Source organism: Sprattus sprattus, assembly GCF_963457725.1.
Source record: "Sprattus sprattus genome assembly, chromosome: 5".
Taxonomy (NCBI): domain Eukaryota; kingdom Metazoa; phylum Chordata; class Actinopteri; order Clupeiformes; family Clupeidae; genus Sprattus; species Sprattus sprattus.
The window spans coordinates 30,785,867-30,803,366 of NC_137924.1; the positions used below are offsets into that span (position 1 = coordinate 30,785,867).

At 43.8% G+C, this 17,500-nt stretch overlaps 1 protein-coding gene across 1 annotated transcript in view; it reads left to right on the top strand.

Moving 5' to 3' along the window:
* myo3b (myosin IIIB) overlaps positions 1–17,500 on the top strand; it is a gene marked incomplete at both ends in the record, with an annotated part of 156,523 nt that overhangs the window by 84,740 nt on the left and 54,283 nt on the right. The window contains 10 exons of the mRNA XM_080839760.1: positions 1–13; positions 632–834; positions 1,508–1,606; positions 2,033–2,147; positions 2,623–2,749; positions 2,867–3,077; positions 5,213–5,360; positions 8,172–8,325; positions 9,300–9,388; positions 9,681–9,810. The exon at positions 1–13 is cut by the window's left edge and continues 71 nt beyond it. Of these exons, the coding sequence (XP_080695886.1) occupies positions 1–13; positions 632–834; positions 1,508–1,606; positions 2,033–2,147; positions 2,623–2,749; positions 2,867–3,077; positions 5,213–5,360; positions 8,172–8,325; positions 9,300–9,388; positions 9,681–9,810 (1,289 nt within the window). The remainder of the gene's footprint in view (positions 14–631; positions 835–1,507; positions 1,607–2,032; positions 2,148–2,622; positions 2,750–2,866; positions 3,078–5,212; positions 5,361–8,171; positions 8,326–9,299; positions 9,389–9,680; positions 9,811–17,500) is intronic.

Here is a 17,500-nt window from a genome sequence, read left to right on the forward strand (position 1 = left end):
CTTCCTGGGAAAGGTAAATCACGTCCAGTTACACATGACTCATACGCAGCCCTGTAGCGCAGGCAGGCTTTCATCCAAATCACATGGAATCAGTCCGCTCGGAAGACAGTGACATTTATCCCTGTTGCTATGGCGCAGCCTGGAGCAAACATAAACAAATAAGCACTGTTCTACTTAATTTAACCTTGGCTGGTGAGTTGTGTGGAATAGTGGATGAGATGTGGGAGGTAACTAAACTGAGGGTTTATTTTGGGGGGCTGAAATTCTACATGCTGTGCTAACTCGCAGTTCAACAGAATCTGCATTGTACTGCAAACATAACAGACCACAGCGCAGATGAACACGAACTGTAGTTTCTAATGGTCAATATCAATGTTTAGCCTGTTAATCAATGTTTAGTGTTACTGTTGTGCTACAGTCATGAACAGGTAGTAATCTTGTTTACATTCTCTTAAAAAGATATTTAGTTTATTTGTTTATTTATTTGTCTGTGTGTATGACTCTGACAGGCCAACAATTGTATGCGGTAGGAGAAGATCATATTCAAGTTTCTGTTCGTATTCACACAAAAAAAAGATATTTGGTTATTTATTTGTTTGTTTATTGGTTTGTCTGTGTGTATGACTGACAGGCCAACAATCGTACACTACGGGAGAAGATCCTCCAGGTGAACCCCCTGCTGGAGGCCTTCGGGAACGCCTGCACCGCCATCAACGACAACTCCAGCCGCTTCGGGAAGTACCTGGAGATGAGGTTCACCCCCTCCGGTGCGGTGATGGGCGCCAAGATCTCTGAGTACCTCTTGGAGAAGTCCCGGGTCATCAAACAGGCAGCGTGAGTAGAGACCCCCTGAGGCAGGGAGGTCTTACTGCATCAGATTAAATTCAGTTGGTTTTAAGATCTTGAAATTAATGCATTTTAAATTGAATTAGATTTTAATTGGCAGGAGGTTTAAATGGAAGATGAAGAGGGACAGATAAAAAGGATGGAAATATTTAACCAATAAAGAGGATTTTAAAGCCTCTGTTTGTAATCAGCAGCTTGATTGAAAGATGGAAAGCGCCTGCAAGTAAGCAGAACTAAACTGACTAAACTGAAATTCAATGGAATCAATTTGAAATTAAATTTCCTCATCACTTTTTCATGCTGTATGTCCCCACCATATTCTCACTGAAACAGTCCCTCTTTATGTAAAGTGCAGTGAAAATACATGGTATTACATGATGCTAATGCTTACTCTAACCCCGGATACACCTTGTAATAACATCATACTCACACATACAAGTGCATACTACACTTAATATAAACTAAAGATGCATTTTCGCAAGAAGATTTGAATGTGATTGGGTGTCAGCAGCAGTGCATGCTATCTTTTGACCCTATCAAAGAAAGGCTGGACTCTCCACATGTTGGACTCTCCACCTGTTGGATGGGCAATGAATGCCATCTAACAAGCCACATTCTCTGACATGTGACATGTGAATCTGATTGTTTTTCCCTTTGGCAGAGGAGAAAAGAACTTCCACATCTTCTACTACATCTACGCTGGCCTGTACCATCAAGAGAAACTCAAGAAGTACGGACTCCCGGATAAAACACCGCCGAGGTTTGTGTGTTACTGCACTGTCATCTACACCAAAGCCTCAACTAAAATATCAGAAACTAATACTAAGTAATCTAGTCAGCCCTGTGGCAGGTCCTCGCCCTGAACTGTTTTACCCTGGACTCAATTTATGCCTTTTACAGCCATAGCTTATATATGGACTCAATGTATGCCTTTTACAGCCATAGCTTATATGGGTGTAGCCAATATGGCTGATGGTTGCAATCAGGTTGCTTGATTGATGGATTGATTGGTTGGTTGATTGGTTGATTGATTGGTTGATTGATTGGTTGATTGATTGGTGGATGGATGGATGGATGGATGGATAGATGGATGGATGGATGGATGATGGATGGTGGATGGATGGATCGTGGATGGATGGATGGATGGATGGATGGATTGGTTGATTGATTCTGTCTTAATGTGCAGGTACATTGACAGTCAGAATGGGAAGGTAATGCAGGACATAGTCTCCAGTAAGCTCTACAAGGAGCAGTTTGATGCCATCCAGGACTGTTTCAGGATCATCGGATTCACAGAGGAGGTACAGGAGGGCTGCTCCCATGTGTTTGTATTTACTTTTTAATATTTCAGCAGTCATGTGACACTATTGATGGGAATCAATAGTTTTTTATTGATTTTTAAAGCACTTTGAACTGCAACTCTTGTGTGAAATTTGCTATATAAATAAAGTCTTACTTACTTTCTTACTATGATATTCAACACTATCATCCTTACCATTTGGTCCTAATATTTAAAAGTGCTTTTGTCAAAGCATGTTTCATAATAAATGATTCTATAATGTTTTCGTGGTAGGATGATGCCACATATATTTCATGCATGCATTTTTGAAAGTTTAAATAAATCAATGATGATGCTGATGATTTGAGCTAAGAGGGTAAAGAAACCAGAAACGATGATGATGGTGATGAGGAAGAGGAGGATGTGATGATGGTGATGGTGATGATGGTGATGGTGATGTATCCATGTTGTTGTGTATGTTTGTGTGTGTCCTGCAGGAGGTAAACTCTGTGTACAGGATCCTGTCTGCCATCTTGAACACTGGCAACATTGAGTTCACCTCCATCACCTCCCAGCACCAGACTGACAAGAGTGAAGTGCCCAACTCACAGGCTTTGGACAATTGTAAGACACACACACACACACACACACACACACACACACACACACACACACACACACACACACATGCATGCCCGTCTTTTTGTGTTGACTTGTGTGTGTGTGTGTGTGTGTCCTCAGCTGCTGATCTCCTGAGCATTGGTTCGGAGGAGCTGCAGGAGGCTCTGACGTCCCACTGCGTGGTGACGCGCGGCGAGACCATCATCCGCAATAACACGGTGGACAAGGCCATCGACGTGCGTGACGCCATGTCCAAAGCCCTCTACGGACGCCTCTTCAGCTGGATCGTCAACCGCATCAACGCCCTGCTCCAGCCCGACACCAACATCTGGTAAGAGCCCAGGATTGGATAGCAAGCCTGTCAGGCAGAGAGGTTCATCACGGGATTGGTTGTTTGGGTTACAATATCCTGGTTGTTGGCCAATCAGTGTCTGTGGCTTCTTAAATCAAGTTAGATGTGGGCCTGATGGCAGGCCAGGAGACACTACAGCTTTTCCCAGTCCACTGGTTCTGCGGTCACAGTGCATATAAACCTCTGAAGCTGAAGAAACTGTAGATGATTGGTTGATGGCATTGGACTGGTTATCCCGGTTTGAACATTGAAGTTAAACTCGGCAACTGTAACATTTGGCCCTAATGAGGTTTGCTATGATTAGGTCCAAGTGAAGCAAGTATGTTAATTATGAATTTGTTTTATCTGTGCTCTATGCACACACTGAAAAAACAAGAATAAGTAGTGATTATTTGCAAACAAATATATGAAAAAAATATTTAACCTCCTGTGCTAATAATAGCACCTGTGTTTAACTCCGACTCTTGAAGAATGATCTTTTCAGCTGTGAGGTATTCTGTGCACGTGTTCAGACCGCTCTATTGTGTATTGATCTGTGTGCGGAGTGAGCTTTCATTAGCCTACTCTCCTGAGTGATTCACACACACTCATGATTTCATCATCAAGCACAGACATTTGGCATTGGCTCAACACTCTTATGCCCTTGCAACAACACACACACACACACACATGCATGCACACACACACATACACACACTCATATTCACACATGCACGAACGCCTGCATACACACACACACACACACACACACACACACACACACACTCACACGAACGCCTGCATACACACACACACACACACACACTCATACCCAAATTCATAGACACACACACAATCCTCCACATTTCACCGCTATGCCATGGTGACCCTCTGCTGTTGATCAGGCTCGCGCTCATGTCGGAGAATGCTAATGCCCTTTGGACACAAGAAACAGGGAAGATCTATAAATGTTTAATAGGGAGTTACGTTGAGAAAAATAATATTCCTTGTGATGATTAAGAACACTTCAGAGAGAGGGCTGTGCATTGATCCAGATCACTCCCTTTTGAAATCATCATTCGGACTGTCATGGAATCGTTAGTGGGTTCTCTTTCCCTCTATTTTTAACGCCAGTCTAATCAAGTGCATACTTCTGCTTATTGCCACTAATCACCTGTTAACCAGGGCTCAAGGTGACCTTCAGCTACAGACCCATCAGGCAGTAGCACTCAAGACATAGGAGGGAGGGATAACGGAGCCACTGGATGTGCTCCAGAAAGTACCATTGGGCTGTGTTTGAAAAACGGCATTACGGCACATGTGGGAGTTTTTGACCTTTTGACCCTTTGTCCGATTTGTCTTCATCCAATTTATTTTCGATTTTTTGGTGTGTTGTGATTTTCCAGTTTGCTGTGTCTAGACCAGACATGGGCAAAGTACGGCCCGCAGGCCGGACAACGCCCGTTGGGCTTTTTAATCCGGCCTGTTGGGCTTTTTAAACGTATCGTTGCAGCTCTATGCCGCACAGAGCCTGTTAATGTAAATAATGAAGAAGTTCAAGTGAGGTAATTGGTTTGGGCGCAGGCCTCAGATGTTTTCATGATGTTTGATCAGTCACGTTACGACATGTTTTTGTATTGTTCATGTTCGTGAAATTTGGTAAATTGCCTTGCAAATAAATGCTTTGCTTTTGCAAATAATTTCTTGTGATGATTTTTACATGTCATTTATATTAGTTCACACAAACACTCCATCCATCTGTTCCTGGCCCGGCCCCTTTTAGAACTCATTGTGGCCCGCGAGTCAAAACGTTTGCCCACCCCTGGTCTAGACCATGCCTCTTCTTGCCCCGGTTTGAAAAGGCGCATTGATATACAGTATATATTTAATTTGAATTACATGAAAACATAGACATTTAGCTGTCTTTTCTTTCAGATTCATTCCAGTCTGAACCATCTCGTTTGTAGGTGGAGTCGTTAAAATTGAGATAGGGATTTTGAATAGAGATGAATTAAGATTGAGATGTAGGATGAGATTGGTGTATTTTACCATAGGCATAGTTTTAGACGACTATCCCTCACGTCCCTTATCTTAGTGTGAAACCTTCTGTCTGTCGTCTGTCCTCCTCTGTCCAGCGCTGCAGACAGTGGGATGAATGTGGGCATCCTGGACATCTTCGGCTTCGAGAACTTCAAGAAGAACTCCTTCGAGCAGCTCTGCATCAACATCGCCAATGAGCAGATCCAGTTCTACTTCAACCAGCACATCTTTGCTCTGGAGCAGGTGAGAGGCCCATCACTGCATCACTGCAACACTGCATCAATGCACCACTGCATCAATGCATCAATGCATATGGCCCTATAGACTGCACTGCCCATAACTAACATTAAATAACCAAAATGAGATAGATATTTATTTTGCAGTTGGGTCCCCCCTTATGTGCAGTGGTTCTGCTTAAGGTTTCTTCCTGATTAACAGGACGTTTTTTCTTGCCCCTGTTGCCATTGTGCTTGATCTAAGGGGTTAAGACACTGGGCTTTGTAAAGTAAAAATAAAATGTAATTGAAGAATTGAATTGAATTTTTCCTTCCCTGGTTAGCTACAGGTTAAATAATGTGCTAATGATGAAGAGTGAATATCCGCTGACAACAATATACAAAGACTCTGACAACAATATACAAAGACTCTGACAACAATATACAAAGCAGCATTATCTTTTGCTTTATTCATTACATCTACCATTAAATTCAAAATGCTCAAATTGAGATAGATCTTTTTATATTTATATAAGCCTACGTTTTCTTAATACATTACTTATATTTTGTACAATTACACGTGAGACTCTCAAATGAATCTCTCTTGACACCTACCAGGAAGTGTTCCCTGTTATTCCATCTGTCATTCCCAGCACTACCCCACACTCCTGGGCTTTGATTATCGGCACAGCGTCTTTAAGGGCATTTTAATAAAGATGTGTGCTCTGAGAGCGAGTCGCTCTTCTTAATGGCTCGTGACACTAATGCTTAGCAACACGTCTGATCCTTGATTTGTGCAAGCAGCACATTCACAGTCAACACATCCAGCAGTCATTATACACCACTGAAGAAGGTGCTAGAAGCAGTCAGTGATCGCAGTCATTATATCCCACTGTAGAAGGTTCTAGAAGCCGTCAGTGATCGCTGACTGAGGCCCCGGAGCGCAGACAATAGGATTGCTGCCTCACAGCGTGTTGGCGATGATAGAAGTGACGTTTATCTGTTAAACGTTTGCGTGTGAGTGATGTGTAGAGATTGTTCCGGAGTGACGTACAGGTGGGTTTGCTGTCGCCAGAGCACTTGATTTAGGTATGACTCATCTTAGCGGAAGCCGCGTCTTAATCTCAGCCAGTGACATTCTTATTCAGCCGGCTCCACAGAAAAGAGAGGAATTTAAATCGGTTGGGTTTAGTGTGATAATATTGGTTCTGCGTTGCTGCAAAGTTGGCTGAAGGAAAGATGAAAAGACCTCAGGTGCAGTTACTGCCATGCACGTAGACGACTGGTGTTTTTTTGGGTCCAGACAGAAAGTTGTTGCTCTGAAGTTACAAGACATAAACAAGATCAAACAAAGGCGAACAACTGTACTTCATTAAAAAAAAACCTTAAACTTTAAGGTGTTGGATCAAACAAAAACAACAAAGTATTGTATAAAATGAACCAAAACAGCGCTTGCATAAATGTCCAGATTTATTCTTTTTCAAGACACACACAACTGTTTTGACCAATAGCGTCAGTAGAGAGTGCTGCCTGATTCTTTTTTTATTTTATTTTCAAACAACAATTGCAGCAGCAACATTTTCATCCTCGTCTCTGTGGTACAAGACAGAGCTAGTCTGCTGGACAAGACTGGACAGAGCAGCGAGATGAAGCAGTTTAGCAGCACAACATGCTGCGAATGAATACAATAATAAATAAAATAAACATAGGTTTAAGAGGACCACATATTTTACAATCTAATTAAGATCTAATTAAAGGCAAAGGGACACAATAACTACATAGTGGGATTTTGTGTTTTTTTACGTTGGTATCCCTTGGTGCCAGATCCTCTCCTGGAAGTGTGTATTCACACACACATTACTCAGTGTGTATTCACACACACATTACTCAGTATACACACACACACACACACACACACGAATAGACACACACACACACACACACACACACACACACACACACACACACACTCAAGCACACACACCCACACACAAGCACACACACGCACACACACACACAGGGAGGTCTCAGTGAGGCATAATTGTTTGTGCCCTCTGGTTGAGCTCGGAGTCTGGCTAGTGTCATGAATAATCCATGAGCGGTGTTGCGTTTTATTACTGGAAAATATTTTATATGTTAATTAAGCTATTACCAACAACATGGTTTGATCACCCCTCCCTGCTTTATAAATCACGAATAATAAAACAGCCTCTCTATTGGGCCCACTGGAACCTGCCTGTGTATCTCACAGCATATTTAATGTTGTAATTAAACTGAGGAGGTTTTGTGGGATGATAGTGTAACTAAATTTAGAGCTAAATCGATCTGGCGAAACCTTAACCTTGTACAGTGGATGGGAAAATAATTTTGGACATTTTTGGAAATGAATTTATAACCATTGTCATCCTGCATGCAAGAACTCCCACTCAAAGCATCCAGCTAAATACTATTAGACATGGTTTTAAAATGTGTGTTGAGCCTCCATGTGTTACTCTGTGCTGTGATGGTATATTTGTATGTGTGGCTTCTTAGATTCACGGACATGCACATGCCACACACACACACACACACACACAAACACACCATTCCTCTTTTGTACATGCAACACACGCCACACACACAAACACACACACACACACCATTCCTCTTTGGTACATGCACACGCACACACACACACACACACACACACACACACACACACACACACACACCGTTCCTCTTTTGTACACCGAACACACACACACACACGCACGCACACACGCACACGCACACAAATAAATACTAATATACTCACACACACACACACGCTCATCCTGTTCTCTCTGAATGCACGGGCCAGATTGAGTACCAGAGTGAGGGTGTGGATGCCAGCCTGGTGGAGTACGAGGACAACCGGCCCATCCTGGACATGTTCCTGCAGAAGCCCATGGGCCTGCTGTCCCTGCTGGACGAGGAGAGCCGCTTCCCCCAGGCCACCGACCAGACACTCGTGGGTGAGGACAGGCACTGAGGAGTGTCCCAGTAGCTTATGACTCTAATAATCATGATAATAACAATAATAATAACAACAACAACTATAATAAATAATGATAAGAATAATGATGAGAATAATAAACAACTTTATTTGTATAGAACTTATTAGGCTAAGTAACATTCTGTCATGGTTAAGGACTGAGTGAGCACAATCCTTGTGGGTCATGGCTCTAATAATAGCAATAATAATAATTATTATTATTATAATAACTGATAATAATAATGACTTTAATGTAGTGCTTATCAAGCATGGAAGCACATAGTGCTTTACAGCCCATCTCAACAGTACAAGTGTAAACACTACACACTTAAAACAGGGTGAAAGAAAAGTTGTCATGATAAAGAAAAGTACACACAAAAAAAGAAAAGAAATGATAAAAGAAACTAAAGCAGCCTTAAAACTGATCAAATAAAAAATAAATAACAACAGCGAAAGATGAGCTAAAAGATCTGGCCCAACCAGACCACAGCTTAGCCATAAGTGTTCCCATGCCAAGGTCCGCTGCAACATGGCAGAGTTGTGTGGCAATCTGGCCAATTTGAGCCAGGGGATGCTGCAGGGAGTGAACTTGCAGTCAGAAGTGCTGCTCCACCCTCCATTAAAGAGCAATGGGCTGGATAAATATCTCAGATTTATTTAACAGGGAAGTGTATTTAACATTTGAAGTGTTCATAATAGTTATCTCTGTAACGCTTTATTTGTATAGTCCGCCTACAGAGACTTTTTGTTCAAATTCAAGTTCAGTCTTTCTAATTCTTCACTGAACATCACCTTTACCAAACCCAACCCCTTACCTCTAAGCATAAATGTAGTTAATAGAGTTTCAACAGATAGTTTGTTTATAATCTGGGCATCTGTAGAAAGTCTAGTCTAGTAGGGACCATCCAAATGTAGTGTGACCGTAATCTCTACTCTTCTGCTTCCCCTCTCCAGACAAATTTGAGGATAATCTGCGCTGCAAGTACTTTTGGAGGCCGAAGCGGGTTGAACTAACCTTTGGGATTCAGCACTACGCCGGAAAGGTACACTATCGTACACAGAAAAGGGAAAGGTACACTACCGGACGCAAGTCAATATTGCAGTACTTAGAGAGTCACATGTCTGTTTAACACACATCACAGCACTACGCCGAAAAGGTATCGTGCACAGAAGAGTCAATATTGCAGTACTTAGATAGTCACACGTCTGTTTCACACACATCGTAGAGTGGTGTTGATGGATTCTACCCGACCCCAAGGAACCGATAGGTACCTTTGTTGAAGGTTATTGACTGATTCTGGTAAACGTCTTAATGTAGAATGCTGTTCTCCACAGGTTCTGTACAATGTGAACGGGTTCCTTGAGAAGAACAGGGACACGCTCCCAGCAGACATCGTGGTGGTGCTGAGGACCTCTGAGAACAAGCTTCTGCAGCAGCTCTTCTCCAGCCCGCTCACCAAGACAGGTTGGACTCGAACCCTGAACCTCACCCTAAATCACCCTATAGAACCCTGAACCCTAAAACACCCTCATAGAACCCTGAACCCTTAAGCACCCTTATAGTCCCAATTTCACTTAAATAATACATCTCAAGCCTCAACTTCAACTCCCGGCCAAATCCCAATCCTAATCACGTGTACATTGTAGCGAGTCACACCCTAACCTTAACTAATAATTGAAATCCAAATCTCACACCACATCGTCATTGACGGGTGTAATTAAAAACCAAATCCTTGTAACATCTCTCTAAGAGGATATTATACACTAAACCTAACCTTTCAAATTCAAATCAAATCCTTAAAGGTGCATTAAGGATTAATAGCTATTCGCTAAAGGTATGCTAGCAGCTAAAACTAACGAAATCTCTTGAAATGTGCTGACTTTGACATTATGACAAACTAATTACTCAACGACTGTCCTTACACAGTCAAACATCAATCATGTGCAACACAAGACTGAGCAAGACGGCAAATAAGCTACTTACTAGATTGGCAGAAGGTAATCAAAGTCAGGTCGGCGGGCATCGGCAGGCAAAACTACAGAAGGCAGTTATATGCCTATCGACCCTGCTATGCCATTGGCACGGACGCAATTCTCCATATTAAAAGTCATTGTAGCGCCCCAATTTTTTTTAAGCTGCTATTTTAAGGTTAAACTGCTTATCCTAACCCTAATCCTGAAGCATAATTGTTGCATATTGTGCCTTTAACATTGATTTTCATAGTCAGCAGGCCAGACCTAAACCCAAGACCTATTCATTTCTAAATACACACTGTAAACCATTTCATTTTAGGTTATAGGTGATGCCCTATCCTTAGTCCTAAACCTGAACCTTGTTTTACACTTAATCAGGTCAGACCCTAATCTAAATCTTAACCTTAATCTGACAGATAAAACTGAGACACATTTACATTACATGATGACATGAATGACCTAGAATAGCCCTTTGACCTTGAACCATGAACCCTTGACCCCGTAGAGTACTCTCAATAAAAATAATCTGAATGTGTGAAATGTATCCTGATTTAATTTTGAAGACCCTTACTCAGACTGAAACAATTCAGTCTGCAAATATGAACGTACAGCAGCACAGCTCCTGGTTCACACCGCAGCGTTTAGAGTGCCACCATTACTGTACGTAAACTGTACCATGTTTAGATATGACAGGAAATAATTATAAGGTCACCAGGGGGTCACCACGAGGTGATGGCCTGATTTAGCCCCGAGGACTAATAACTAGATGACCTCTTTGTAGACACAGTGTTTGAGTTCTCCTCCAGTAGAGTGGAGTCACTTCACTGCTACTTTACTTTATATGAAAAGGACACCATTTGCATACTGAGCATAAAGTCCTAATCCAGTGAAGCTGATGGACAGTATTGGGGGTGGGGGGAGGATGGGGGGGTGGCAGGTAGAGAAAGAGAGAGAACCTGGGTGATTATGGGATGCTTTTGTTTGTGGCTCAGGTGAGTTCATTTGAATGTAAGTACAGGAATAATGGCAGCCTCCTGAAAACCTGGCTATTATTCTGGTCCTTGTGTTTAGCCGTGTGTGTGTGTGTGTGTGTGTGTGTGTGTGTGTGTGTGTGTGTGTGTGTGTGTGTGTGTGTGAGTGTGCATATGAGTGCAAATCTCTCGGTTCCTTTATCGCCCCAGAGGGGCTCAGCTCTTGGGTGGAGAAAAAGGGGTGGAGGGGGAGGATCTGTTTTTATTTTTCCGCTAAGCTGTCCCGTCTCCAATCCCCGCTGTTTCGCCCCACTATCTCCCAGATTGTGCAGCGTCGGTGGCAGTGGTGGGATATCCCCTGCGATAAGGTCCTCCCAAATCCCCCCGCTGGAGGAAAGAAAGAAAGAAAGAAAGGAAGGAAGGAAGAAAGAAAGCACTATTTAGATGTCATCGCGAAAAGCACAAAACCCCACATCTCTTATGTGTCTTTGTTAGGAGAGTGGGACTAGTCATTAACGATATTGCAGGCCGCGGTCAGGGGAAGAGTTGGGGGGGGGGGGGGGATGTCGGGGGGGGGAGCTGATTGGCTGGAAACGAATGGACATGTTTAATTATGACACGTCATGCTTTGGTTAAGCTCGTCTTTACCGACTGCACTTGCTGCCGTGGGTAAACCGGTAAATGGGTGACTTTTTTTTTCTTTTCCTATTTTTATTCTATCGTTTCGGAGGAACATAATGGAGCCAGCCCTCCTCTCCTCCATCAGATGGCGTCTTCATTTGTGGCTCTGGTTTAGCCTCCATTAGAGAGACGCCTTTATCTGGGCTGCTTTTAGCTGACACCCACAGCAGGGGAAAGCTCTCAGTGCGAGATTATATTTACAGCAGGGGGGGAGGAGAGGAGAGGAGAGGAGGACAGGAGAGGGGAGGAGAGGAGGGGGAGAGAGGAGAGGAGAGGGGAGGAGGAGAGGAGAGAAGAGGAGAAGAAAGAATAAGAGGAGAGGGACAGGAGAAGAGAGGAGAAGAATGGAGGGGAGTGGAGAAGAAAGGAGAGGAGAAGAGAGGGAGAGGAGAGGAGAGGAGAAGAGAAGAGAGCGGCTAAATCAGACAAATGTGGCGAGTGTTAGAGAAGAGCAGAGAGGAGTGGTGTGTCGACAGCACAGACCTGGGATGCAGAGCTTGTTAGCCGTGGAAAAAGTGTGACTCATACTCTGAAGGCAGTGTGTTAGCGACTGCTGTTGACAATGTTGTCACACTCTATCAACACACACCTGAATGCAATGTTCAGTAAAGAAGGCGGTGTATCAGGAATATTCGTAAGGCCTTACTAAAATATTCTAGTATGCTTAGTTGGGCTTGTTTGTTTTTGGTGTTGTGGTAGTCCTTGACACTCAGGCCTTGTTTAAGTCTTTTGACATCCTACTGCAGTCTGAAACACTTGTGTGGCCTGGCCAGATTGGAGCCTTGGTTATGTGATGTTTATGATGTAGTCGGCACGCTGGTTTTGTTGTGTTTCACCTCATTTGAAAGTCACTTTGGATAAAAAGCCTCTGCCAGATTAATAAATGTATGGCATTAATTAGTGTCTCAGCATGTGTTTTCGTGTAAAGGTGTGTGTGTGTGTGGGTGGGTGGGGGGGGGCGTGTGTGAGTGTGTGTGTGTGTGTGTGTGTGTGTGTGTGTGTGTGTGTGTGTGTGTGTGTGTGTGTGTGTGTGTGTGTGTGTGTGTGTGTGTGTGTGTGTTTGTGATTGTGGGCTCAGGCGTTTGAAAGCAATAACACACGGATATGGACGTCTGTCTTCGTTAGGTCAGGTCCCCTCTCTCTCTCTTTCATGTCTTGCATGGGTTGCTGTGGATCATGAAATCTTCCAAAAAATGTAGACTGGGAACAGCCATCAGGCAAACTGCTCCTCCATATCAACAGGGAAAAGACACCACACACACACACACACACACACACACACACACACACACACACACACACACACACACACACACACACACACACACACACACACACGCACACAAACGAGGAAGAGCTACATTTCCCTTTCAAGTGGAGAGACACCGCTCCTGAAATGGTAATATAGCTCTTTAGGGTAAAAGGGAAGATGGATTTCATTTGCATACATCTCTCCCTGTCGTCTCATAGATTTGCTCTTATCGGTGTGAAATTACTACTATCTCCACTATCGGATTGAAATCTGTTTTTTTAGTTCTCCCCCGAACCCACTCTCTCTTCCCCTTAGCCTCTCTCTCTGCATGTGGGCTTGCACAGAACTCGAGGGTGTCTATGACTCCGAGTGACCAGCAGGTGGCAGTGTTGCTGATGAAGGCCACTGGGGAGAGAGAGAGAGAGGGGGGACTCTGTTTGCATTGGCCCTCAGGAGTCCATAGGAAACGTGTAGGTTTTCTCAGAGGAGGTGATGGTTTTTCCCTTGGCTGCAGATGAAAGGGAATCCAGAGAGCCTGGTACCAAGAACAACTATCACGTTCAGGATAGCCATGCCATGTTAACGACTCTCAATGATGCTTACTGGAAGCCCCCAGCAGCACAGACCACACTGTAGTTCTCTGTGGCGCTCAGTAGCTTTGAAAAGCACACTGCGTCACATCGACAAATTGTTGAAAAACACACTATTTCACATTGAAAGATTGTTGAAAAGCACACTATTTCTCATCAAAAGATCGTTGAAAAACACTCTGTTTCACATTTTTATTATTTTTAAAAGTTATCAAAAAAAATTCCTCAGGATTAGTAAATGATCCATCGATTATCTATCTATCTATCCATCCATCTATAGGGTTGAATGCAGTCTTGTGTCCCACATATGAATGTGCCATAGCAGAGCTAAACTCCCTCATTAAATTTGGTTGAATTGTTCTGAGCCACCTTGCGACACTTACTGTTGTGGTTATCACTCAGTGTTCTTAGCCATCTAATCCAGAATGTCAAATACATGCATCGTAGAGAACCATGTAATGCCGCTTCTGCAGTTCTGTTCACTGATCAGAATCAGATTTTATTGGCCAAGTAAGTTTGAACAAACAAGGAATTTGACCTGGTGAACTGACTCTCAATGTGCTTACACATAATATACATTACAACACAATACAAAACAAACACAATACAATACAAAAAACAAGGTGTGGGTGTTGGGGTGGAGTAGGTGTTGGGGTGGGGCAGCGGTTGGGGTGGGGTGGAGTAGGTGTTGGGGTGGGGTAGGTGTTGGGGTGGGGCAGGTGTTGGGGTTGAATAAGGTGTTGGGGTGGGTGGGTGTTGGGGTGGGGCAGGTGTTGGGGTGGTATAGGTGTTGGGGTGGGGTAGGTGTTGGGGTGGGGTGGTGCAGGTGTTGGGGTGGAGTAGGTGTTGGGGTGGGGCAGGTGTTGGGGTTGAATAAGGTGTTGGGGTGGGTGGGTGTTGGGGTGGGGCAGGTGTTGGGGTGGAGTAGGTGTTGGGGTGGGGTAGGTGTTGGGTGGAGTAGGTGTTGGGGTGGATAAGGTGTTGGGGTGGTGTGGGGCCGCTGTTGGGGTGGAGTAGGTGTTGGGGTGGGGCAGGTGTTGGGGTGGAGTAGGTGTTGGGGTGGGGTGGAGTAGGTGTTGGGGTGGAGTAGGTGTTGGGGTGGGGTGGAGTAGGTGTTGGGGTGGAGTAGGTGTTGGGGCAAGGTGAGCTGTGGTGGGGTACGTGTTAGGGTGTTAGGACTCTTTGAGATAAATTACATTTTTGTATTAATTAGATCAGCATCAGTAAGAGAGGTGACTCAACTATGTGCAGGGTTAGATCAGCATCATTAGCGTCTTTTACAACACCCTGGTGGCTTGACACACACAACTGCAGAGAAGTGTGTGCATTTGTGTGTGTGTGTGTGTGTTTGTGTGTTTGTTATGTTTGCGGTGTCTGTATCCAGGAAGAGTGCGGTGTGTGTTCATTGTGCATATCTAATTGGATGAGTGTATAATAATGTGGCAGGAGAGAGTCTTAAGGGTCGTCTTAATTGCATGTTTGTGCATGTTTGTTTGACTGCACTGGGACTATATGTTAGAAAAGAGTGTGTGTGTGTGTGTGTGTGTGTGTGTGCGTGCGTCTGTGGGTGGTGGGGCAAAGATGAGGATGTGTACTTTGTGTGTGTACGAGAATATACAGTATATTCTGTTTGCGTGTGTTGTATGTGTGAGCCAAGGATGTGTGTGTGTGTGTGTGTGTGTGTGTGTGTGTGTGAAGCCTGTGGTTTTCTGCCCAGGCCTGCGGGCCGTGTGCTGAGGGAAGCATGTGCTGGTGTTTTGTGGCTCTCTCTCTGTCGGAGGAAACAGGAGGCATTTGCATGGACAAATTCCTCAGAGCTGGAGTGAGGAGAGACTTCCTCAGATCAGTCAGGGAGAGCCCAGGGACTGTTTGAGTTGGACCAGGAGACGTAGGGCCCTTTGGGGCCAACTGCAAGGGCCTAGGGCCTAGGGCGTTTGTGTGTGCATGTGCGTGTGCGTGTGCGTGTGTGTGTGTGTGTGCGTGCGTGCGTACGTGTGTGTGTGTGACTGTGGCTGTCTGTGTGAGTTTTGAAAGGAATTGTATCCCATAGTTTGTTTACTTTTGTCTGAGCATGTTTGTCTCTCTCTCTCTCCCTCCCTCTCTCTCTCCCCCTCTCTCTCTATCTCTGTCTCTCTCTCTCTCTTTGTCTCTCCCTCTGTGTGTGTGTGTGTGTGTGTGTGTACTATGTGTGTGCTGCAGAACTTGTGGTTAAGTTCAGAGAGCTCATTATCATAGTATATTTAAACACTGTGCTTGTCCAGCTTGTGAATTCCCCATGTGTGGAACATGCTTTTGATGTTGACTAAAGCGCTTTGAAGCGATTCATTCATTTATTCATCTGTTCATTCATTTATTCATCTGTTCATTCATTCGTTAATTAATTAATTAATTAATTAATTAATTAATCCATTAATTCATTCATTCATTCATGTATTTTTAGGTTTATTCATTTGTTCATTCATTCGTTCATTTGTCAGTTCATTTATCCATTCATTTGTTAATTCATTCATTCATTCTTTCATTCATTCACTCTTATCTGTACTTCATCAGTACTCATTTTCAACAGCGTGTCGTCTCCTTCCCCATCTTCCCTTGTAGGCTTCTTTAACACTCTGACCTTGCGTAGGTTCTAGCTGTGCTGCCTTACCAAGGCCTATTTAGTTCAGTTAATGAAGAGAAATTCCTTGTGCTTGATCCGCATGAGTGAGTGTAGAGACGTAATGGAGAAAAAGAAAATATATCAAAAGAGCGACGTGTCTCACTCATGAAGGTGCTTTTACACTGCTTTCTCTCGCCAGCTAATGGGGTTTGTGTAGCGGCACAGAGGTGCCATGTTCTATGAAAAATTAATACGGAACTCAGCATTACAGAGGGAGCCGAGGCATAGTACGATTCTGTGTTCACAGCAGGAGGTGAGGGGCCCTGGCTGCCAGACACCTGAGCGTTAGTTCAGACGTTCAGACGTGATTCTCGCTCCTCGTCGCTGTCAGAATTCAACGCAGTAAATTACCACTCCGCCGTACGGGAAAGGGTTGCTCTCCCAGAATCCCAAGAGCAGAAATCAAAGGCCCCATCATCATCATCGTCATCATCATCGTCGTTGTCATCATCATCATCTTTACAGTGCTGTCCTCTACCACATGGGGCGCGATAATATACGTCAGTCAGAGACGACAGGAATAGAACATAACACTCTCTCTTTACACACAGACACACACACACAGAGACAATCACACACACACTCTCTCTCTCACCTCTCTCCCTTTCTCTTTCATGACAGCTTACAGTCAGGAACCCTCCAATACTTAAATGCATTCTTCAGTAGAAAAAATATGTCCTTCAGGATGTAAGAGTCTCTAAAGCCTGTTGAAGATGCACTGGTTGTGAGGGTCTGTTTTAGCCTGGGCACTGATTAGCGGAGGTATCTGAATGAAGACAACTGTAATGTACTTGGACATGAGTTACGCACCTGACTTCCATTTATGTAAATATAAGTGTGTTAATATCGAAGTTAACTTAATCTATCACATTAATACATGTCAACATCCACAGTGTGCTGTGTTCTTCCCAGAATGCCCAGACTGTTCTTAGTCTGTGACACAATATACACCTTAAGAAAACAGACCGTCACACTTGTTGTTCCCTTCTGTATCTCTATGCATCTCTACGCATCACTGCATCTCTACA